The 26282-nt window shown below is 31.6% G+C and overlaps 2 protein-coding genes across 9 annotated transcripts in view; both read right to left on the reverse strand.

Annotated features, from left to right (window-relative positions):
• Positions 1-496: 496 nt before the first annotated feature.
• Positions 497-16630, reverse strand: LOC138180235 (glycerophosphocholine phosphodiesterase GPCPD1). Of its 8 annotated transcripts, none has more exons than XM_069113892.1 (16): positions 9579-9833; positions 7932-8162; positions 7635-7846; positions 7379-7548; positions 7107-7285; positions 6898-7032; positions 6697-6807; positions 4934-5087; positions 4713-4860; positions 4395-4620; positions 3708-3788; positions 2939-3094; positions 2441-2868; positions 2218-2365; positions 2068-2143; positions 497-1965 (listed from the first exon to the last, which is right to left on the reverse strand). In XM_069113892.1, the coding sequence occupies exons 2-16, from the start codon at positions 8076-8078 to the stop codon at positions 1835-1837; spliced, it is 2502 nt and encodes an 833-aa protein (XP_068969993.1). In that variant the 5' UTR covers positions 8079-8162; positions 9579-9833; the 3' UTR covers positions 497-1834. The 8 variants fall into 8 exon arrangements, with proteins under 8 accessions (XP_068969993.1, XP_068969995.1, XP_068969996.1 ...); XM_069113896.1 differs by having other exon boundaries at positions 1857-1996; positions 9579-9832; XM_069113894.1 differs by lacking the exon at positions 9579-9833 and adding an exon at positions 16362-16630 and having other exon boundaries at positions 497-2143; positions 7932-8056.
• Positions 16631-19499: 2869 nt separating this feature from the next.
• Phlpp (PH domain leucine-rich repeat protein phosphatase) overlaps positions 19500-26282 on the reverse strand; it is a 94740-nt gene continuing 87957 nt past the window's right edge. Inside the window, exons 10-18 of the mRNA XM_069112819.1 lie at positions 26103-26256; positions 25955-26015; positions 25490-25744; positions 25214-25423; positions 24959-25121; positions 24588-24871; positions 23467-24306; positions 23024-23264; positions 19500-21711 (exon numbers count right to left, since the gene is read on the reverse strand). Coding sequence (XP_068968920.1) covers positions 21253-21711; positions 23024-23264; positions 23467-24306; positions 24588-24871; positions 24959-25121; positions 25214-25423; positions 25490-25744; positions 25955-26015; positions 26103-26256 — 2667 coding nt within the window. The 3' untranslated portion in view covers positions 19500-21252. The remainder of the gene's footprint in view (positions 21712-23023; positions 23265-23466; positions 24307-24587; positions 24872-24958; positions 25122-25213; positions 25424-25489; positions 25745-25954; positions 26016-26102; positions 26257-26282) is intronic.

Below are 26282 nucleotides of genomic sequence, written 5' to 3' on the forward strand. Positions count from 1 at the left end.
ATTTAGTTATTATGTAATTTATCTATATTAATAAATAAAATGTATGAAGTTTTAATTTTTATTTATCACATCAAAATGTATTTGAAGTCAAGTTAATTATCTCGACCTTCGATACAATTTTCAGCTAAATAAAAAGTAAACGACCTATAACGTGTTAACTGCGTATCATATTCGACATTTATTTTCAAATCAGGTACTTTGAGTAATCGAGTTAGGAGCTTCAAATGCAAATGCAAAAATATTATTTCTTATTAGCTTTTTTAATGTTCATATGTGCGTGAATATTTTTGTATATTTATAAAATTGATTAAATATTATCGTTATAATTCCTCGTTGTATATGCTCGAACTATCGTTTAATAGGGAAAGACAAAAACAGACACAAGATTAGAAATCTGAAATATATATGATGTTTATCAGTATTATACACTTGAAGATTGTAATGCATTAATACCTACGTGTGTCAGAATTTGCAAAATTCTACAAATGTATTTCAATTATAAACTTGTCGAATCCCGATTTATGTATGTTTATTAACTGGTTTATTATAATGCATAGCCTCTATGACAATAGAAAAGATCAGTAACCAACCCCCTTGACGCACTGTACACGTGCATTTACATACGTGATCCCATAACATATTTGTGGTATACTTCTCTAAACCATCAACAGATATTCTGTATATTGTTAGAATCATAACGATTGATACAATCACTCTCTTTAGTTGTATAGCGTACTACCAATGCGGTATAACGGTATAAATTATCTTCTCTGTTCAAAAACTTTGAAAAGATATTCGCGTGCTACTCATTTTGTCACTGATGAGGTTATCGGATAAGATTAAGATTGATCAGGCATAAAAGTCTGGACAAAAGAAATGTTATCTATAAAGCGAATGAATGATCTTATTAAATTTTACAATTGTACTTATTTGTCAAAGGAAATCAAATAAATATTTGTAACAATAACCATATTATTATTTAATATGGAAAAAAGCGTTTTTTTTCTTTTCTACAATTATACTGATTTTATATTCGCATACAATTATTTCTTTTATTTTTAATTTAATAAAGGAATTTTTGCTTTGTTTTTTCTCTTAATTCATATTGTAAAATACTTTGAAACATAAATAAGTGAATCTGAAATATGTATATTTATGAAAATTAGTTATTGGCAGCCTTTGTCTATGTTCAAAGCTGTTAAAAACAAATCGCATCGTTCTTTTAAAAAATGTTTTTGATAACTTATTACAAAAAAGTATACATTCGTGACATCATTCATTTGTCAGTGTTTCCGTCAATTTGCATTTCTTTTTTATTAATGTTTAATTAACAAAGGAAGGAATATATATAAGAGGGGTGACTTCTTTCTATGAACTAAATGAAATATTGAGAATATTTGTACTAAAAACTTGCAACTCCTGTATTCATCTGCCATAGACAGAATAACAAAAGTTGATATCTTTTCCTACAGCCATTGGACTCTATTAACATTAAAAAAAAGGCCATTGTATAAAGTAAGACATAATATGAAATGGACAATTAAGTCGATCGATTGTAGGAATGATAAAGTGACGTGAAAAATACAATCGGTCGTCTTTCTTGTGCATTATATGAATATATTCTGTGTAATGGCCGTTAAGGTGATCCACTTTTGCGGATCTAGGACTGTTGGGAAAACCAGAACTGTTTAACCCCTTTAGTGTAAGTATTATAGTAAATTATAAGTTACAAAAAATTTTCTTCGACTTCGTCCTTCCTTTTGTGGTAAATCTTTTTTTAGGTAGTGTCTTCTGTGCCAAACCACGACATGAATGGCTTCCTAAAGGAGAAACATCAAAGACAGTCTTTCGCAGACTCATCCTCTCCGCAAATTTCTGGTAACGCTGTCGTTTGGCCACATACTAAATCTGAGATACTTTTAGCTTTTACCGAGTGGCCGAAGGATTTTGCGCAAACGCTGAAATCTTTTGTCATTTCACTGATCTCATTGCTCTCCTGATGGTCACATGTACTTGGTAATTTAATGGTTGACATGGGATATATATTATCACCAAGATTGTTCTTACCAAAAGATGCGAGTGAGGATGTAGTTGACGTGGTTGTAATCATATTTCGCGATTTGTCGATTTCCATGTAGTATTCCTAAAATAAATTAAATTGTGCTGTTCGTTTTTTCCTATATTTGTAAGAATATAAATATTAGTACTACTACTAACCTTCTCTGTATTCAAAGAATTAGTAATTTGAGGTTGCGGTGCACAACTTTGATTACACTGTGCCAAAGCAATTAGTGCCTTTTGATTTTCTCTTGCATCAACCAAAAATATGCTTTCTTTGACTTCCTTTGCGTTATATTCATCAATTCTACAGATAATATTAAATAATTATAGCATATCTTTGTTTATAAGTAAATAATTCACGTGCTTGAAGATTACTCACTTGTCATAAATTACAGCATGCAAACCAAGTTTCTTTAAATGTCGAATTGTATCTTTATCATTATTGTCATCTCCCCAGCAAAAAATGATTAAACCAGCATCTTTTACAAATTTAACTTGTGACGGATCCCTAAGAATATCTTCGGTATGGACATTAATTCCTAAGATATCAGCTGCTAATGCGTGTCTAACAGCCATTGGTACAGTTTGACATCTTGGATCATGATAAGTAGGATATTTTGAGGTAATGCCTTGTGTTAAAAATACTACTGGATACTTATTTTGCTTAAGGCGGATCATAGCACAGATATCTGGATTAAATGATGAGAAAACGATTTTCCTATCTCCTCCATATTCTAGTACAACTTTCAATATAATATCCAAATATAGATTGAGATCGAAAGGATGGTTAAGCTCGAACGTGCCATCCTGTGTAAAATAATAAAAATAAAATAATAAAAATACTAAATAGATAAAAAAGTAAATTTATTACTTTTACCTTCAATTGCATAGTCCATTTAATTTCAATATTACATCCGACATGTTGTTCTAATTCTTGTAATACGGTCTGAAGCGTCGGAAAAGGCTGATGATCTTCTAAATCCTCATCAAAAAATTTTGGATTCTTTTCTCGACCTTCAGCCACATGATAAACCTGTAAGAAAATTTTATTTTGTAAAGGATTTATAAAATAAAGCACTTCGTCAACGTAACGCTGTTAGATCATAAAAAATTGGTAAAAGTAGTACAATGTTTGACGTAAGAGACTTTTTTGAAGCCAAATAAAAGCAAACACTCTGGAGTCATGTGAATATATTAAATATATAATATCATGGAAGGCATGATATTATCTACATGCTGTGATAATGTGATTTTTTATACATATTTTCGATGAACAAGTTCGCGCCCCCGTGCGGAGGCAAATACGCACAGTCAGAGGGGAATGAAACTGGTGAAAGATTATTAAAAAATGATCTTTAAGATCTTTAAAGCATTTCTGCAAAAAGATCATTTGGTGATATTACATAATAAGTAAAAAATATTTTTCCATTAAATTTACATACTTTGATATCTTACAGTATCAAGATTAAGCTTTTAATCTAAGCATAAAATGTACGATATTGTGGTACAATGATGTGGTATTAAAAATTAATCTTAGTTGGTTTTAGAATAAATTTTAAACAGGCATGCATCGAGTTTTTTAAAATAACTAATTTGTTATATATTTTGGCGACGAGTTAGGCGGCGCAAGCGGTATGAAAGCTCACCAGTTGGTTAACCCCCTGCTCAGCTTTATCAACGAAATACAGCACCTTACCCAACGAGTCCCACCACGGGTAATAAAAATCCTGTTGAATATTAAAAAGAGAAAAGTACGAATAGGTATGTTACACCTATAAATTCATGATTGCATGTCTGTGTATCTACATACGATACAATCCCTGAAGTAACTGATTTCTCCTTTAATACAAAAAAGGACATAAAAAGCAAGTTATTAATACGCGTAGCAGTTTTAACAAGCCGCATTCTATGTGATTAATGGTAGATGAGAAATTATATTAAATGCACCTTATTAACTTTCTAATTGATTATGTAATTAAAAATATATAGTGACTTATTATTAACATTCCTTAATAGTTAATGAAGTTAATGCTATAATATTCTTACTTATTTTTGTACACACAATGTTAATTATTTAGTTTATATTATTCGTGTATTAGTTGTTAACAAATTAAGTGTAAATAAGGTTTTTAAAAAGTTCTTAATGTTGTTGAATTGTGTATGGTTTATAATAAAATAAAAAAATAAAATCCATTAAATATACTTTGAAAATATTAAAATCTGTAAATAACTGTAAAAGTGAAAATACGTATATGATGTCAGTGAAAATAGCATAAATTATTTAAGTTGAAATATATATAGAATCAAAGTAGTTACATATTCATAAAAATTACCTTCAACAGATGTAACTGCTCCAATGTAAGGTCCTTAACAGGTATTTCCAACATATCCATAGCTTCTATTTGTTTCTTGCGTTTTAATGAAATAGATACATAGAAATCATGGTAAATAACCGGTATATGGTCTTTAGACAGTTGGACGTCAAATTCAACCATATCAGCTCCATGGTATGATGCAGTCTTTAAAGAAGCTATTGTATTTTCACGTACATTAGCACAGCTATAAATAAATTGTAATATATAAATTTCAGCTCATCTAAATAATTTCTAAAAAATGTTATCTCTTTAATAACTTTAAAGATATTAACGTACTTCTTTGTTTGAAAGGATGTACCCAATCCTCTGTGTCCTACATCCAAGCCAGACCACCTTTGTTCCCAATGTTTTGCATATGAAATATTCATATCCCATGGATAATCTGGAATTGACTTTATCACAACATATTCCACTGTAAGTTGCCCTAAAAAAAATATATATATAGCATTATCATCAATAATATTCAATACTAAAAGATAAAAAAGACAATACTATACCAATTGGTCTATGTTTTGTGCTTGTAATTGGTACTGTTAGAAGCCCAACACTGGACTGTAATGTGCTAGGCAAGATGTAGCTGAAACCGATATGACTTGGTGGTTCTCCTGGAAAACATCTTGAGCTGTACACGTAGTAGTCCACTAAGTATGCCTGGAAAAACAACTTACTTAATATACATGGAAAAATACTACTATTTATAACAACACCAAATGCTTGCATCAATATTTTTTGCTCATCCATTATAGAGCTTGCCTCAACATTAATTAACTCCAATGATCAAGGAAATATGAAAAAACTTTTTTGTGAATATGTATCTCTAATCTGAGAAACAAGTAAATTAGAGATTCTAATGAAATGTGGTAAAATTTTATGGCAAATTATTAAAGATCCTTGACCACTAAAAATCGTAGGAATTAAACTATATCATTAAAGACATGTGTACATCTTTTGCTTTTCCACAAAATTCTGTTAAGTCTTTGGCAGATTCAAATAATTTGTAGGCAAAAGCAACAAATTACTAGTGAATGATAAAACAAAGGGCGATAATTTATTTCCTACATAATCTGCCTGATGACGCGTATCCCGCAACACCTGCCGATCATTCATTATTAAATTTCGATATCAAGTCTGCAAGGTTTGTAATTCAGATTCAGAAGATTCTGACAGCTTAGTCTGGTATTGGCCGCGCAGCGGTGTCACGTACGGTACAGTAGAGTTGGTCAGAGCTAGAAAATATTAGTAGTACACTAAAAGGATATAGGAGTGATGGGAGCCTCACCATTTTCGACGCACACAGATGGATATGAGGTGTGACAGCGTTGAGTTGACATCTCTAAATTCTTGGGGTTGTTTAGGATGGCTACAACTCACGTAAACCGATTGTATACAATGAATAGAATGCATAATTTACATGATAAATATTGTCAAAGTCCGATATTTTAGAGTATGATAATGCAATGCGCTTTAGAAAATTTTGCGATTTACGAGAGATTAGCCTAAGGATAGGTGCGGTAGGGCGAACGACAATCAAAACCATCATATCTCTGTGTGATGTCATGTGACACAGATGTAAAGTGGTAGACGATGCTTTAGCATCGATACATCAGATTGCATGTTAGCATCATCATTTGCACCAGAGGTCTTGCTTTGTACAAAGCTGACGGTTGTCTTCGTTCCAGGCCAGTGCGCGTGACATCGCTCCTGGTTTCCAAGGAGGGCAATAGCTGCTGAACAAGTTTAATTATCTTTTACCAAGTAATTTGAACAAGTCGCGAGAGAAGACGTGGCCGGCCTACTCGTGGTCTACTGAAAACTCACATGGTATGGTCAATGCGTATCTTTAGTGTGTCTAATTTTTTATATGAATTACCACTAGTTCATAATTTATTGCTCTGCCACATCTACAATTTTTATTAATCTTTCTTATTCATTATTTATCTGCCACTTAATAAAGATGTACTTTTGTCATTAAAGTTAAGATGTCAAATCAAAAGAAGACATATTTTGTTCTCTGATCGTTTGTGTGTTTTTACAGTTAGCTTATATATTACTGAAGACAATGCCTTCGATGTCTCCATCTGTAGACCTATCTACGACGAATAGGCTGGTTTGAAATAAATATTGGAGATCTATCCTACGTACATAATACAATGTCATACAAATTATAAGTAATGCAAGCAATAAATACCAACCAATGGTTATTCATTCAGTTGTGTATTTACTATGATTTCTTGATGAGGCACTTCATATGATTACTTACGATAGTTTCAGGATATCGAACCGCGACATTGAAGATAACAAATTCGTCTTCATTATAAGCTCGACCAAATTGCTCCTGTATCTTGAAACGAGCTTCTTCATCATTCATTGCCTAAAATTATAACAAGAATATATTATTATAAAAATAAATATGATAATCATTGATTTCTATAAAAAAAAAACGTAGTAGAATTATACATACCGCAATTTCTGTAATACTAAAGGCAGGTTGATCAACAACATCTTGTGTATCCATAGAAAGACTATCATCTACACAATCGCCACCAAATTGTGGCAATTCTAAGGAATTGTGCCTAACTAGATTTACAGGTGTCATCTAAATTAAAAAAGATGTGTTCTAATTCTCAATTTTTAAATATTAATGTACAAATATGTAATTTTAAAACACACCTTAATGTGTACTTTCCTATTTTGTAGTCTATTCTTCCATAATTTAATTGGATTATTAAAAAGCTTAAATTGTATCACAGTTTCATCGGTCAACCAGCCCCGTTCAATTTTACAGTAGCCGTTGTAATAACCGAACTTATCCGGATCTGGCAATGTGTCACTAGTAAAATTGCTAGATGCTGTAACAAATTCTTTTACTTAATGTTGCAACTTATAATAAAAATATAATTTTTTAATTAATTAATCTATATAAAATATACTTGATTACATACTGTTCTTTTTGATAAAGCGTGGTGTCATATGAGTTTCCCATCTACGAATGATAAGAGTTTTGGCCGAATTTTTAGTACCGTTAGATTGACAGATAACTGCAACAAAATATCGGAACTCTACATCAGCATCGATGGGAAGTGCAACCTTTTGCGAAAATATCTGTCCACCTCTGAAATTTACAAATTTCATTTATTATATTTTAAGTAAAGTACACGAAAAATAAAGTAGTATAAATCATCACGAATCTTTACTTACTCATCATCTACATCACCAAATGAGTTATCTCCAGCATTGTCATGTATATCATCACTATAAAACTCTCCACTACTGTTGTTATCAAAAATTGTTGGAGAATCCCGACTGCCATGTTCTTGTGACAACTGAATTGCCTGGTTGTGATTCCAAGCACCCAGTTCAGGCAAATTACCAACTACATATAAGACTTCACTCTTTTCTAATTTATGTACCTGATTAAAATTAAAAAGAAGTGAAGGAAGTTATTCTAAAATTATTGGTTTAATGAGTAACAATACTAATATCAGTACTAATTACCTGGACTCTAAAAATCCAGTCCCTTTTAGATCCCCTCATGTCTGATGTATGTTCAGTCGCCACCTCGATGAAGTTAGTCTCACGTGGTACCTCTTGCTGCTTGTATTGCACCCCCTCTTTGTTCTCTATAAACCATACCCGCTGCATATTACTATGTTTTCTTTTTCTCACTGTTTTTCTCTTTCAATTCTTTGTGTTTCAAGGTGTGTTCAATTCACATCAGCTAATTTTCTGTAATAAGGGTCTTATTGTAAGGAAGATTATAGAATAGCAATCAAATGAGATAATTATTAGATAGATACAATTTTTATGAAAATCGATTTCTGTAAATTCCTTTTATAATATATATTATTATCGAAAATAATATATTAAGAATTATTCTTTATATTTAATACATAGGATATTACTTAATATAGTTTTATCACTTTTTGATCAATGTAAAGAATTTTTGGAATTTAGTAAGCATTATCAAAATTTTAAGAGAACACTCAAATGATTATGTATACAATTGTTAAATTAAATTCCAAATATGAAAAATATTAGATTTTTATACATTTTTTAAAACAAAGTTTTCAGATCTTTAATATATGTATATTTCATGTGTGCATTGTATGTACATACGTATATTATTTGTTTCACAAATATACATATTTTTAATATGTTTAAATCATTTTATTTATTTATTTAGAATTTATAGATTTTATTAAAATGTTATTAATGTTATGTTTACTGGGAAGATTTAAACATGATAATATTAAAACAAATTATAATATATAAGATAAAACACTATGTTATTCAATGGTGAACAACCTTTAAAAGTGAAAGCAGAGAAAAGAAGAGAGCTTAAAGAAATAAATTTAAAATAATATAACATTTTGTGATTAATTATTAAGAATAATTTGACTACCATATATCTAGAATTCCTTTTTAATGTAGAAATGTTTTCATAAATAACGTAATTTTATATAAAATAAGTTTTATAAAATATAGTTTGGGAACAAAAATAAAAAATAATTTTACATTTTGCATATTTTTAAAGCAGTTGTAGATTTCTGATATTTTACGAAATTGTTTGCAAGATAATTCCCTTTGTATTAATGCATAACAATAGTAGATCATTGCAACATCATAAATACACGAATACATTTTGCGCTAGTAAAATATAGCATAGTACGGTACAATACGATAAAAAATAGTATAAAAACTGCACCAGTACACCAATACATGAAACAAAAGCGAAACATCCAGCATTCTTTTTCAGTAATGAAGGGAACAATTTCCAGATTATTCAATAATAAATGCAATATTGAATCTGGAGAACACATGTGTCAATAGTATATAAATATTAGCAAATGTGAAATAATTTCTGTGTCATGTCATATGTGAGTTTCGTATAATGAACAAAGCAAACCTTCTAAGTTGTTGTCAAATCACGATCATACAGATATTTTCGTAATTTTAATGGGAAAACTACTTATATGGAAATACACTGATGTAAGAAAGTTTGAAAACAGCTTTCAAACAACATGTCGGAAACGAGGAAAAAATAGAAAAGAATTTGGTTAGTGAGAAAAATGTGAAGATAATCTCTGTTTCGAATTGATTTTGAATATTAAACGGCATCATTTCTGAAAATTGTCAGTTTACCTATTATATCGAAAAAGTTCGGTCTGTTTTACACGTAAAGTTTGATTGGCAGCCTGGTATTCACCTCGTACAAGAATGCGTGTTATTTGACGAATGCCCAAGGCAGTCGCTCCATATTTTTTAACGAATTTGTCATAATTCGTCTCTTCACAGTACAGCACAACTATCTTAACTGACACGAAACGACTTACACGAGTGCAGCACTACACCTTACACCGCAGTAGTTTTTCTTGCACGAATGAAGTAATGGTCCATTTGGCAACGCCGTGAACATGGAAGTGACGACAACGATGGCTCAGTAGAACCTCCAATTCAAACTGATTAAATTTATTGTACTTCGAGAAATCTATTATATACCAATTTTATTCAAAAATACATATGCATTAGTAGTAATATTACTAACTGTACTTCTTAGTAAGTCAAAAATATTTTATACGATACAAATATTCAGATATTCTTACTTAACTGATCTTTCGCAAAATTTCGAGTAGTTACTTCCTGTCCGCCATACTGTGGCGAATACAATAAACGATATATTTATCGAGTAAAAGTAATTTCTTATATTATTTTTCTTCTATGTATACTTTTGTGCAATATTCCGAAAATAGGAACTTTTTAATAAACTATTTCGATACGGATCGTTGTATAAAAAAATAACATTTGAGTTTCGATGTCGTACCAGTTCGTCTCCATTACTCGCAAAATTTTCAACGCTTCTTTCACATTCACTTAAGAACTTCCGTTATTGCCATACACGGTATGCAATAAATCAATGTTTAACTTTCAAAGACTTTCTATCAGAACGTTACATTTCCATCGCTAAATGCAATAATTTGCATACATCAATTTTGAACGACATACATACTATTGAGGACAATACCTATAAAACGCGCTACATAATTTCGTTACCATAGCTGGGGGTATCGATATATGTGTAAGGATAGATGAAAATCATACAGCAGCATTTAAGGTTCTACTGTCTTTTCTATTTGATATAATAAGAAGTATATATCTCTTTTCATTCTTTTATTTCCTTTTGTCTTCTCATGAGCAGATATACATATGACAAAAATTTTAACACATTCGATTGGAAGAAGGGTAGTAGCGACAACAGGAAAACACTCGTTAAAAAAATCGACCATAGGGGAACTAGAATAAGAGTAGCGACGCATTAACAGAGGAAACTACTCAATGCAAAATGATGTGCCAATACTATAACTACTTATCTTTTCGCAACTGTATATAATAAGAACATCCAATTAATTACAACTGGTAGCTATATGTATATGAATCAAGTACAATCATTAGCGTTTCTATTTGGTTTCCAATATGTGTCTCAAACATTAGAATATTCTTCTGATTTTTTTAAATATTTGAATTAAATGTTTTTAATTGCCATTTTTGTCTATACAATATTTAGTTCTTCTAATTATTTTATTTAAAATAATAAAAATGTGACAATTTACATTGCAATATAAATATAAGAGCAGTAATATGAACATATCTGTCTATTAAAGATATCACGCTATGTTTTAATGTTTTTAAAAACGTGTTAATAGAACATATTTTTGCTAAATCATATGTTTCTTGGAATACATCTTGGATTACACCCTAGAAACAGATGTAACACTGCACCATATTAGAATATGTAATAATCATGCAATGTCAGACCTGGTTCGGCTTCGAGTTTGACTATTGAAACGTGAAAGGTGTATATAGTAATTAGTAGTAGTAGTTGTCATATAGTAATATATAAACTTAAGAATCGTATAAAGATAGAGTCATTTGTTATCAAATCATTAAGAATTGCTATTCGTTAGTTCTAAATAACTTAGAATATGTTCCTGACGATTATGAAAAATATTCGTGATTTGACTTGCGACTTGGTGAAATAAGAATAAGAAATTATGATTAAAAAAGAATTTAATTTCTCCTTGAAATTTATTGTTCTATTTGCTTTTTAATAGCAAAATTTCTTCATGACTAATAGCTAATACGTCTTATATATCAGAAAATTACATTCTTTTCATACCTGTTATTTTGGAATTTCAATTGATAAGCGAAGAAAGTATATATGCAACATCGTTCCTTTTCTTTTCTTTTCTTTGATTTGTAATTATAAAATACGTACAATTATAGCTATAAATAAATTTCGTGGACAAAGTATACATTTCTTAAAACGAATGTTTTAAAAATTTTTCGTTTAGATATAAATAGAATCTATATTCTAAAAAGATTAAAAATTTATAATACCCTTAATTCTGGCAAAACTATCTACTACAATACTTTGAAGTTAATTATTGTTAAGAGAATTATTGTAAAGTACACTTTACTCTGATATTACTATTGCAACAAGCAAGCAGTAGATAGCGTTTCTATTTGTTTAGCTATTAAATCTTGAATTTTTGATCAATATAATATTAATCTGATAAATACAATATTTGATTTATGTTATATGGATAATATCGATCATTTTCATATTTAATATACAAAATTATACACCTAGTTAATATCTACACATCTCTTATGAAATATTTATATTTTTCAGTTTATATTATTAAAATGTTATATATATATTACATTAAAAATCATATATGGAGTCATTAAAATCACAGGTATCTTTTAAAATTTATATTTTACGTAACCAGGAAAATCTGGATCCAAACATACGAGCATTTATACTTAGAATTTCTACTTGCCAACACTTTTGCACGTGCGGTGTGTATTTTTTAAGGCCAACGTAACTTGATGAGTTGCAAGAAATTGTGTTAACAAAAAATATTTAAGAAAATATAATTGCGCAACTTCTTTTTTAAAGATTCTTTCAACAGAACTTAAGGTTCGATTGCTTGTGGCGCAGTAATGTACTGGTATAAATGAAGAAATCAATATCATTCCTTTCTCAAAGGTATTTGCATTATACATATTAAAAGTACTCTACGATATTAAATATAACATTTCTCTTATAACATTACTCATAATTAATTTGACATATAATGCATACATTTTTTTAATTTTATGAATATTGTATTTTCTGGGAGGATTATTTTTACAGTATCTAAAAAAGAACTATCGTAGGACGCCATTCATTTTTATGATACAAGAATTACAACTTAATTTAAGCAATATGTTCTTTATGTGTTTATTAATTTATCGTATATGAAAGTTCGAGATTTATTTATTGTTCAGCTGATAAATCATGTATGAACTCTCGACTATACGTATGATAATAATGCTACCTTACTTCAACTTCCAAGAAAAAGTGGATTCACAGAATGTAAATCTATTTGTGGAAACATTTTTGCTTAAAAGACGTCCAACCACGAAGTAAAAGAACATTTTTTAAGAATTATTTAAGTCATATCTTTCACAGTAATTTATATTTATTTGACAGAAGTGTATCGTTGAAACATTATACTATTCTGCTGGTTTCTAAGAATGCTTTTATTTTTTGCGGTATAAAGGAACATTACGATGTCGGATATTATTACGTATTTAGATAAATGTATCAATACATAGCTAAAAATATTTATCAGATGTCATTTTTCTCTCTACTTTGTTTTGTTACGATTTTAGTTTTCTCAAAATTAGATGTCTGAATTATCATCATTTATACATTAATTAATTAACATATTTTTATTATTTATATACAAATAATTCTTGACATGAGTTCAACGACATAAGAAACAATGTTCAAGGTCTCACAAGGTCGAGAACGACAAAAATAATCTAGAATATTTGCAATGTCGTTCCATTGGATAAAAATATCTGTCTTTAAAATGATTTTCAGTTTCAAAAATAACTTTCTTGAATCCTGTAAATTACAGTTTTGATATATTTTATTACGTTTATGTATTTCAGCAGAAGAAGCTTTAAGAGAAATTGCGAATATTTAATAATTCAAGTGTCCTGTATAGAAATCTACGTATTTGGCTGCAAAGCGGCAATTTTTTAAAAATAAGTATTCTGAAATAGAATTTAAACTGGATATGTATAACGTCTATTATTTGGACACAGTTCAATGTTTCTTGAACACTGTTGATTGTTGATCACTGAATTCAAAATATAATTCAAGATAAAAGAATATCATATAAAGAAAACTATAAAAATGAAAAGAAAATAATGAAAATTATATATGTAGTTAAGGATAGAAGTTCTATATATTCTTTTAGTTGATAGAACGATCGCATGTGCTTGATCAGTTATTTCAGGGTTACCCTGTATAGCTTTGTTCGATTTTTCGTCAAGGTTTTTAGCGATTATTGTTTAAATATTTTACGTTTTATGATTCTACAAAAAGTATACTTTAAAAGGATTCAATTCACTGCTTGTTTTCAGCAAACAAAAGATTTTAGTTACGTATCTGAAAATTTATTTTCATTTGCTTTTTATGTGCGATTTTCATCATATAGTTCATATTAGACAGAATAATGATCAAGCGTTGTGAAAGTCATGCTAAGTTACATATCGATCTGTTCGAATCATAGATATATATATATATATACTGGTGCACACTTAACAAAGATGTAAAAAAGGCCGCTTAAAGAAACAAAACTAAACATGCAATTATTCCGATGCCATTGTTCTATTACCATTGATACAAATACCACTGTACTCGTAATCGTTTATACATCCATTTTTTCATTACTTTGCTATTGTTGCATGTAATTAGCGCCTAAATAAAAAAACACTATTTCTTTTTCTACAAATAACACTTCACAAGTAATGTTTCACAAACGAACACTCAAAATATTTTTTTCTCAGGCTTCTATTTCATTGCATGATTTATAACTATCGTGATCGACTTAAACATTCAATATCAATTATTCAGTGGAAGATCAAAATTCCAAGCAATCATTGTTACATCTAACCAAACAGTTGTTCATTAATTAATAAATTATAGCGTATATTTTAAACTATACTCACTATTATTATTTGTAACATTAATTTTTTCTCAACTGAAAAGTTTCTTTTTTTTTGAAAATATTTCATTAACTATTTATAATTGAATAAATTATATGTATTATTTCTTTTGTATTGTGTGTTATTACTATTATCATTATATTATAAACATCTTTGTATTAAAAGATATATACATTTCCTAGGGATACCAAAACGCCATCTGTCCATGATTTTTCTTGGATCGCCATGTTTTAAGGTTAGAGGATAAAGCGCGCGTGACATTGTTAATTCGATTTGAAAGTTTTTCTGTATAGCATATAACGCTAGTCGCTCTTGTGCAATATTTGCACGTCATGAAATTGCACATTCTCTTAGCACGACGTACGTCATTCCAAAGTTAGCAGGGAAATTATGAAAAATTATACAAAATTAATGTACATAAAAGACGTACATTGGTATGAAATTATTTTTATTTTTATTTAATGTGATTCATTTAACGTGGTTATGAAGTCCTAATAATATACAATAGACGATAATGAAGTTCTTTCTCATTTCTGTTTTAATATCTCTTCTATTAAACCAATATCAACAAAATACATCTACCATAATATATGTATATGTGACAATGATTTAGTCTATCTAGCAACAATTAGTTTGCATACGTATTATGGAATAATTCCTAGCAATTAAAACCGGAAAATAAAAGCTGAAAAAGTTATTTGTGACTATTACTTGCAATCATACCTCGAGTAGTAAAGAAAATTGTTTAACAAAACAGTTCTTATTTAACTAGAAATAAAAAGAGAATGTGTTGTAAGGTTCAAAGTCCATAAAAAATTGATTTATTTCTCATTCGTCATTATAAAATCCATAGTTACATCACTTATTTGTCGCGACATTTAATTAACTGAACTAACCAAATTATTGTTTAATTCGTTTGATATAGAAGTAGAATTGTTTATAAAATTATTATTGTTACGCATTGTTCGATGGATCACAAAATCGATAATTTCATTTTTATTCGTGAAATCTTGCGAAGTTCCAGAAGATTTTAGCTTGTTTAGTGTATCTCTATTCTTCGAATCATTATGTCAAGTTGAGCAATGTAAAACATTCAGCCGTATTTCTTTGGTAACATTATTTTTAGTTGTTATTTTTCAACGAAATCTCGAGGCAATTTCGTCAAAAACTGTGTAAAAACGGCGAATACGCCCTTTAAATATGACATAGACAAAGAATTTATTAAAAGTAAATTAAGATTATTCTCGTTTACACAATGTATGTATATGATATAATTGTAAATTTTTACAACGATAAATCGACACGCAGCTGTCACATTGACTCATCGACTGCGAACTTTCAATTTATTGTAAAAGGATTCATGTGATTTCATTGTAAGGTTTCACGTATGGTTTCGTAGTGACGAACAGAATCAATCTAATAAAGATCAAATCAGTTAGGTTGAAAACTGATAGGCAGTAGAGAAATATGTACATCAGTCGAGCGATCGATTCGAGAATTTATCGTTAACGTTCGATAAACTATGGATTTGTTCGTACACATTACGGATCGGTTTTTATTTCACGATCAGAGTCTAACTAAGAGTGAGTTTCGCGACTCTAAATGTCGCCAATTACAACACGTGATAAACAGGAATCAATTTGCCGCTTACAGTCGGTAGGAAATAACTTGAATTTTGACTTTAATGTACGAACGGAACATGTGGACGATTAATCGGCGGAGTTAGCTTTTTGGAACACACCTTGAAGACAGGTTGACGCAATCATACGGTCTGTCACGTATCAAAAACCAAATGACCGGAAAACATTTCCGTGACGATATTGTTAACGGTAATAAAGTGTAATGATCATTGATACTCACTAAGTTTTGTCACGTGCACTGTATCAAGCTCTTCTTCTGGTGGGTATCATAGCAAGTGAACTAACTATAAAAAGTAGTCACACAGTGTTTCACAAACGAATATATAACGTGTGCGCACATCGCGATGATAAAATTCCTACAAATGTTACGAACACAATTATAAGCGAGTAAAACAAAGGTAAAAAGACAAAGAAAGAGGGAAAGACGCAACGATTTGCCAAAACACAACAGACAACCTTTGCCGCCGTCGAAATACTACTGACTGTTGGAGTCGGATTTCACTCAGGTTATGCAAACCCTACAAACCCCCACTTTTCTTTTCCTCTTGTATACCTACGCACGTGACTCTCTGATATGGTCAACATCTATGTATGCAGACTCGTGTATACATATGTATATATGATGTATGGACGCGTCACACGATTTTTGTAAAACACGCGCACTATATTTTGGACTTTATTTTATATTTGTTATACTTTCATATATTTTATTTTAATATTTCATATATCTATATTTTATATTTTGTATAATTTTATATTCTAACTATCTATCGTATGAAGAATTGCAATTTTTATTCAAATTAATTGTAATTTATTCTACATTAATGTATAAAGTAGGGAGAACTATTAATGCATAATACATATTTTATTTGCAAACTTTAATGCATTATTGTTAGTGTATTACATTAATGAAGGAAGGAACGAACATTTTCAGAAGAATATATCATATTAAAAAAATGTTTAGGATGGGATATTTGCAGAATTATCATTTCTTTGTAAAGAAATATTCTATTAAGAATAAAATGAGACAAATAAGCAACAAAATGTTAATTATTATATAGCTATTTCTTCTGAAATAATTGAACTTTATTTATGCAAGCGTAATTGTAATTATACGTAACATTATGTAAAGTGTTTGTCGGAAAAATACTCACCATTGATAATTAACAATCAAGAAGTATTTTATAAATCTATAACCCTGATATAGGGAATCATTTAATTTGTACAATCAAAATTCGTAGATTAATTAATTCAGAGATGAGGAAATTAGAAAGAAATGACTATTGTTGTTTTGTATTCTGTTTTATATAAACTTTATTTACAATATATAAAAATTTATAAAAATAAAGTGTTATATAATACACTACATAAAGCCATACTTTTCTCTATCTAATCACAGGATTCTCGATTGTTTAAGTGTTTATATAATTAAAAGTACATCTTTCACAGTCAATTTTCGATTTTTATATACTTACATACTTATCAAAAATAATCATTTCTTACATTCCTCTTATTTTCTAATTAATGAATTCATACACATTCAATTAATGGAATTTTAGTTGCATCTATGATGCAGTAAATCATATCATGATTATATTGGCAAATGGATGCTATTGCTACATTATTCATTATTATTGTAGGCGTTTCTCATCCAAAAAATACTTCATCAAACTTGTAAACAATATGTTTGTCATATTTAGAGACGTCATTTGTATGCGAATTGCTTCATACATGATTTCCTTACATAAAATGTGAGTGTTTGGTTTCGTCATTAGAAATTTTGCAATATAGTGTTGACGGTAATTTTGTTTGTTAAAATTTGAATTCTTGTTTTAGAAGATGTCCATGTTATCTATATGATAATTTTAAATGAGTAAACTAAATGGAAGAAAGAGGTCAAGTTAATATTCGAAATGATATATTTTGTATACGTAATGCTATATACATATAAATACTGTGATTGTAGAATATTAACTTATTACCGTCACGTATGTGTGACGTCCATTTACCATAAAGAATGGAACGCCATTAATATGTGACGTGTTGGAGCGAGCGTAGTAAAGTGCATAATAAACAACTGTAATAAATAATGTTATTTTCAGACAAAAAAAAATCTTTTAGCTTTTAATTCAGATTTATTTGTTAGTTTTTAAGGCAATTTAATTTTTTTTTTAATTAAAATATTTATATATATCTAATGTTTTCAGGAAGCAAATATTATAAGATTTGATTGAATTTAAATTAAAGATTAGCTATATTACAATGCGAAGATTATTTACTTCCTAAAACTTGTTAGTTTATTGTTAGATCATTTTCAATAATCTTATCACGAATACTGCTCGCGATCGTAAAATAGATGTTACCAACTTATATCGTAGATAAAGGAACACTAGAGATTGAGCTCTTATCAATATAATCACTTAACGATTCAAAAATATCGAGTAATTTTATTTAGTTCGGAGGTGTGGCAGAAATACAAATAAGGAATTGTACAGAAATCGCTAATTTTATTAAAACATAAAATTTTATGATGAAAATTATATAATTAACGAGGAATAATTATGAATATCTGACCTTGAGATTTTGGAATGAGAATGGATTGATTTAAATTACGATAAATTTTATTATACGTCCTTCTTCGAAGAACTCTTCTTGTTACGTCCGGTTCGAGCTGTGCACATAGAATTAAGCGGATCGCAATAATCCTAAGAAACTGTTATAAAACGAGGCTTTTCGATTTACCGTTAAGGTCGTTAAGTGGCATAAAACTTCTTCGAGTCAAAAGGTTTTTCCATGTTTCCCGGGATTCCACCCGCAAGCGACCAGTGGGGGGGGGGGGCGATTACCACCGAGCAAGAGCTTTCCTTTGCAACAGCATCGTCTCCGGACTTCACTGGTTCATCATTTTTAGAACAGTCAACATCTTTTTACCAGGTTTTCGCTCTTCAATCATTCACCTACTTATCTTACACCTTACCCACCAGCTTAACTATCTTTCCTACAAAGTTGTTGGAAATATATACTATCTTTGAACTGTTAGTCAAGCATTATACTCATTAAACTATTATCCTAATCGAAATAGGGGATGGATCAGTTCGTGGCGTCGATTGTCTAATCGTAACGGGAATTTACGACTCCCGTTGACGCGATCGCGTCACTCCGCGAACGGTCGAAAAAACACTTTTAGTTATAAATGTATAGTTTCATATTTCAATCATTTTTCAAAAACAATAATTAATGTCTATTCTACATTGAACGTTTATCCATTTGAATATTAATAATTTCGAATGTATTATCTGCTTCTGAATTGTTTGTTAAAGATGCGAAGATTTAATTAGGAGAGGTGCATTATCAAGAATAATAAAATGCGGTTTTAATGATTTATCTGTAGTTTGCAGTATTACACGCAATTTTTACAAATTAAAGAGATTGAACATTAACTTATAACGGTATTCGATAGTAGTATGCATATTCATAAAAAACAGTAGGAGTTAATCTATTGTCTACACATTCAAAGAACCTTTATCCGGGTTTTTGCACTTAATCAAAGTCTCATGCTTATCTTAATAGAAGTCAGCTGTATTTACCTTGAATATCTGAAGTTTATCCAGCCGACAAACAAGGAAAGAAAGTTTCTATACTTGTAATACTTCTCTGATGTGGTAAAGAGACTTTATTGCGATAGAGAAATAGAGAGTTTAATGCTGGTCGACAAATAAGATAATGCCTTATCAACGCCACCATTAAAAAACATTAGCTGACGAGAAAACAGAGATAACGGGATGATGTCTGGGGGTACCGAGATTGTTAATTTATCATTATAAGTTGATGAAAAAATATATAAGCCAACTAAGCAATGTACTTGTTCCGGGTCAATGGATCTTGATTATATAAGTTTAAATTTTGTGATTATATTTTCATGTTAATTAGATTATTTTAATATAGTATAACAAATTTGTTGTTCTTGGCGTTTGATCGTTTATTTGATAGCCTCAGGTACAGTAATCGCTACATTTTTCATTTGTATAAAAATATTCTTGACCATAATCATTATAGGAATCTGATTAACTTACACAAATCGAAGTTGCACTTAAAAAATCAAGTTATACAATTTCTCACATTTAATATAATATGGATTTATAGAGATAAGTAATGTTTAATCACAGAATCGCCCGTCTAGGATGAGAATGGAAAAATGGAATATTCAAAAGAGCGATTTTTCAAACTCGTTCTAATACGTAACCGTATACTTTGTACAAACAGTGTGAGATCGCGCTATTTGTTGCTTGGATAGAGTTATATACATACATATATATCCCATGTAAATACTTAGCTTGCAGTTTGTCTTTAGGATAGCTTATCTTAATGCACTTTTCACAATTTGTGATATTTCATATTTTATATTCATTATTCACGTTTGTTACAAACATGTTTGTTGAAACAAATGTGCACGCAACCACCGTTTTTTATATTTATGTAATGTTTAGAAAAATACATTATAATTCATAAACATATATTTGGCAACAAGACTGTACAAATATGAATATCTTTTATTTTTCTGCTTGACGGTACAAAACATATCGCATGTCGTATACCGTATAAATGGAAGTTTCAATATGCATTTTTAGCGATAATTCGTTCAATTCTTGAATATAAATAACTCTTCTGATCGCTTGAATCGCTCACGCAGTGAGTCGGCATATCAACAAACATGATAAAAAAGTTTGAGTTATAATTTATCTTGTGAAATAAATTCAGATTAAAATGTACAACAACGGAATCAATAAGTTCTGTATCCAAAATTCATGTACACAAAATAAGGAGAAAATAAAATAAGCCTGTTATTTTTAACGAAAAATCTCTTTGTCGAGTAGTTTCCACATTGTTACGATCAGCTAAAGCTTAATAGCTCTTGCATAAATCACCGTTTAGTATTATCAATTCGTCGCATTTCATTGTCGCTTTTCATTTTTCGTATTTCTGCTTAAGAGATAAGTCTATCTTCTAATGCCATATATCCGCCATAAATAACGATAACACGTGTACGTATATACCTTTCAACATTACGATATAATTTCACAATTGCAACAACACTGTGCTCAATTCGCGTATCACAATTCGGTCGTAGCCACTCCCCAATATTGTTGCATCCTCGACGCGTCCTGTTCCAGCGAATCTAATCCGTTTCTTTCCTGAATGACGGCAAAATCGTATTCGAGATTATACGGCATCAACCTCTGCAGGCTGCCAAAGTAAGCCGCATTAGGACCTCCGTTTAGTAATCTTCTTCCGCTACCAAATCGAACGACGGGCGGCCTCGGTAGGGAAGGATTAAAGGACCTGGCACTTCCAAATCTCTTTGATAGAAAAGGCAAATTACCGGCTAATTGAGGCGTGGATCTCGATTGACCTCGTCGTAGGGGAGTCCTTGATAGGGTGTCTAATTCCTTGTCGAACAAGAGCTGAGTATTCTGTTCCAACATATATTCCCAGCAACGGAACTGCTCCTCGCTTAGCGCACCGGATCTCTCGGATACCGTGTCCTCTTGAGCCGTTAAACAGGCGGATACCTTCAAGTTTTATGTAATATTTTATTGTATACATATATGTCGGAGATAAAAGGACACCGGAGCCTTCCCTTTGGAACTTCGGAAAAATCCGTAAAATTGTAATTACAGTCTATAGCCGTAATTAAACAATTGCCGTCATTCTACCCAATTGTATTTATTTGAGATTTGTGACAATGAGCTTGGGCTCAAGGCGACAATCAGTCGCCGAACGCTTTGTCTAACAAAGGTATGGAGTAATAATATAGCTCTCGTTAAAAGAAATATTTGTAGAGGTACTCGACAGTAAACATTCCCACGGTTCCTTCGGGTAAAATGATTACCAGATGTCGATGCACCTACACAGCACAAGTTCAGCTAGCCTGAGGACCCGCTAGAAATCTTAGGATTTTGTTAATTAAGGTTCTTCAAACGGATAAGCAGTCTTTGTCCCAACTATGGGAAGATCGGAGAAATCTATTTTTCTCATGAACAACGCTTCTGCTAGCTTTCCCTCAAGGGCGGCTAGCATCCTTTTCTAATCACCAACATGGAAATTGGTCAATTAACAGCAACGTCAATTTCCCTCACTTTCTGAACGAAGGCTATCTCCGACGAATCCGATGATCTTGTGTCCTTAGACACAACCCACCATAGTTTTCCTCTGCAGCATCATCGCGACGGAAAGTCATTCTCTCTCGTGAGGTCGTATTAGTGAGTGACTTGTCGTCTTTACGCTCGGTGGATATTCCACGTTTTAACAAAGAGTTAGTTTAGTAATGCTTTCACCGTAACCAAGCTTTGGAAGAAAGCGCATTCTGTTACCCTGTTGACCGCGGTTACGTTCGGCGACTAATTGTCGCCTTGAGCCCAAGCTCATTGTCACAAATCTCAAATAAATACAATTGGGTAGAATGACGGCAATAATAATTACAATTTTATGGATTTTCCCGAAGTTCCAAAGGGAAGGCTCCGGTGTCCTTTTATCTCCGACATATATACAGGGTGGTCGGTAACTGGTGAAGTCGGAAAAAGAAGTGGGAAATATAGAATAAAAACTTTTTTTTAATTTTTTTTTTTTTTTTAATTTTTCCATCGAGATAACGATCTATAGTGAGATTCGTTATAACGAGACGTGATAAAGTGCACGCGTACCGAGCGAAAATTCAAAGTCGATTTTCTCGAAAACAAAGCCTCAAACGAAAAATTTTTATTCTATATTTTCGACTCCTTTTTTCGCGTAGAATCACCCCCTTTCCGCCTGTACCACCAGTTACCAATCACCCTATATATATAATCAGTCACACTATGAAAAGAAATAAAAATATTTACTTACCTTTCTCGTGCCATTTTCTTTCACCAGAACGCTTTGCCGAGCTTTGTTCGTGGCTCTGGAAGCGGCACTTCCAGACCAGACTCTACCAGTAGGATGCCTTGATTTGAAAGTACTATCACTAGCTTGATCAGACTGACCACTCGGTGAACTTCTGTCATCTTTATACGACGGACTTTCGTTTTCCTGCGTCGAACGGCGGTTCTTAAAATATCTACCAGATCCATTGTGAGCTTTGTTTGACCTACACATTATAAAATCGTTCAATCTTTCCACTTACGTCTACATATGTATATTTTCTGCTAGAAAAGTGTCCTAATGTAACTGCACTGCAGTTACTATCTGTATAGGTCATCTTTTCAGTAATCTTCTCTAATTCCTCTTCGCCTACTTCCGCGAAACATTTTTTAGAATTGCTATTACGTAATTTCGTACGAACTTCTCACCTATTCACTATGCTTTTCAACACGCCGTTTAAATAATAGCCTTCGTTCGCGTGACAGCAGCATGGTCCCGGTGGCTTATGAGCAGCCAGTGGCACGCAACAAGGACAAGGACACCCTGCCTCCGTTTGACCTCTGTTCTTTCCAACCGCGTGTCTCAGCTCTCTCATCAATTGATCTAGATCACCCTGATTAGGTCCTGTAAGTCGCACCACTACGATACTCAAATTGTCTTCTGCACCATAGGCCTGTGCCAGATCTTGAAGTCTTTTAGCGGCCAAAACAGGACTGGCTTCCGCCCTGGCTTCTCGAACGGCTTCCTGAACGCTCAGCACCTCCCACAATCTTCTATTGCCGATTATCACAAATTCGTCGTCATCTTCTATATCTACCTCTTCAAACGTGGGATCAGGAACCACCAGAGGAAACATTGCCGCGTTGCCCAACTGATTTTTCACAGGAACTTTCTTGGGAGGTGCCAAAGTCAAAGGGCCAGCAGCTCTACAGAGAACCGCTTTTGCATCTCCTGAAGTTGCTACCTTCAATGAATATTTCGTCGATGATTTTGGGTACGCTTGTTGCGATTGAATTCTGACAATGTGCACCAGAGTCGCGTCAATTCCATATTTCTGACCCTTTTCCTTCAACTCTCTATGGGCAGACAGTAACGTGTATTTTAAGTATTCTTTCGATGTTTCTCGTACGGTCCTCTCCTCCAGTAAAAGACGCGGGATCATTTCCTGGAGTGCGCTTGGCGCTTCCTGGTTCGAACCGCCGTCGAATATACCGAATAAGCCCTCCACGTTGCAAAAGGATGGCATTCGAACTTGCGATACGTATAATCTGTGCATACAAATCACGCGATTATGCTTTTGGGAGTATCGATTTAATTTTAGATCTGAAACTTGGAGAATTTTTGTTTCCATTATTTCAGTATATGAGAGTGTAATGCAACGTGTTCATTATATTATTATTGGGAAATAAAATAGTCGTAATAGTCGTTTCTATATAAAAGGAAAAGAGTGTCAACCAATTCAACAGATAATTTAGATTAGTTAATGTTCAATTAACTGAGAATAATCGTCACTCCAATACCCAATGAAGTTTAAAGATATAAATATCACCTTTCTCTAGATCCTGCTGTTTCTGAGAAACCTAATCTCCAAGGTTGTTCGGATCCCCTTTCTGCTGAAACCATTTCCTGTTGATGAGGATGAGAAGGTAGACTCGGTCTATTTTGTCCAGATACATCAACCAAGGATATTGGTCGTTGAGATCTATATACTTGGAATTGTCTGGGGTCGACGTGGAGTCTCGAATTGCAGGATATGTCAAGAAATTGAAGCTGTGGTGGCACTAAAGTAGCCATGTTCACTCTGTCCAGTTGATTATGAGCTAAATCTAATACCTGCCATTTAATTAATACCATTTAATTAATGTAAAACGTTTCTAATATTTCATTCTAACAATAAGAGGTCTATATTACCGGAATTACCTTTAACGATGTTGTTTTATTAAATGTCGGACAAGTTAGGAGCCGATTGGAGTGGACACGTAACACGCGTAAATGCCGTAAATTGGCCGCATTGTCTGGCAAATATTGAAGACGATTTCCAGATAATACTAATTCTTCTAAATCAGCCCAAGAGACTATACAACTGTAAATAGATATATTTTTAATCCTCGATTCTAATATCAAATTGAAATAAAACATTAAATATTGTAAAAAATTAAAGCTTGTAATGTATACCTTTCTGGAAGCGTGTCTAAAGTGTTGTACGCTATATGAAGAACCCTTAAAGAAGTCAATTTTGCAAGAGTGTCCAAAGCCGTGTCTGTTAAACAATTTGCAGTCAGATATAGTTTCTCCAAGTTGTGATTAGTATGACGATTTTTGTTTCCTTCTCCCAAATGTGGAAGTTCTGACAGTCGATTATTGGACAGATTTAGTACCTTCATCCTATATAAAAAGATTATTATATTATTCGTATGTATATTCGTTGAGCAAATAAGACTATGCGTGTACTTTTCGGTGTTGATGAAGAAACTCGTTGGTAATGCAGTTAGTGCATTGTCTTGCAGAGTCAAGTGAACGATGTTCAGTGGTTTCCTTGGTGGTGGAAGGGCTTGCAGTCTATTGTGAGGTAAGTGAAGGACTTCCAATCTTGACGGCTGCGTTAGCAGTCTGTCTGGGAGGGCTGTTAAAGCGTTGTGAGACGCAAAAAGAGCGCGCAATAAGGGTAGATCTGGTATCCATTCCGGAAGTGCATCTAAATTGTTGCTAAGATAAAATACTAGAATGTATTTTTGTAACATCGTTATACAGAATACTTTATGTAATTATAACTATGTATATCTAAATATATTTATTCTGATTATAATAATTTTAACCCAATAGGTATAACGATATATTGTACAATTTTATTAAAAGTAAAATTTTATATTTTCAAAGATAGTATTTTATTATTATTCTTATTTCATTTTTACTTACTAGGAAACGTCTAGATGTTCAAGATTCACAGGTACGGGCTCGATAGTTAGCTTTTTTAATTCTGCAGGATAACAAATGATTTCCACAAATAAAAATTATTTTCTGCGTTCATAATCCGTATGTGATAAGAGAATAAAAAAGGTCTTACTGTTGTTTCCAGCAATAAGAGAAACGATATTTCTTCCGCAGACCGTCAGTTCTGTTAAAATATTTCGCGCGCAACGAACGCTCCTCAATTCTTGAAGAGCACTGATGTCCAATTTTTCAATGCTATTTTCACTGACGTCTAGATGCGTTAAATTCTTGATTAAAAAGGAAATAGAAATGG

The sequence above is a fragment of the Bombus flavifrons genome, chromosome 5, assembly GCF_040668555.2.
Source record: "Bombus flavifrons isolate JBK064 chromosome 5, iyBomFlav1_principal, whole genome shotgun sequence".
Taxonomy (NCBI): Eukaryota; Metazoa; Arthropoda; class Insecta; order Hymenoptera; family Apidae; genus Bombus; species Bombus flavifrons.

Excerpts from the sequence above, each read along its gene's own strand:
- LOC138180235 (XM_069113890.1), bottom strand. The coding sequence starts at position 8,078 with ATGCAGCGGGTATGGTTTATAGAGAACAAAGAGGGGGTGCAATACAAG. Across the intron at positions 7,549-7,634 it reads TTTGGTGATGTAGATGATGA|AGGTGGACAGATATTTTCGC; the intron begins GTAAGTAAAGAT and ends TGTAAATTTCAG. Across the intron at positions 7,033-7,106 it reads ATAGGAAAGTACACATTAAG|ATGACACCTGTAAATCTAGT; the intron begins GTGTGTTTTAAA and ends TTTTTAATTTAG.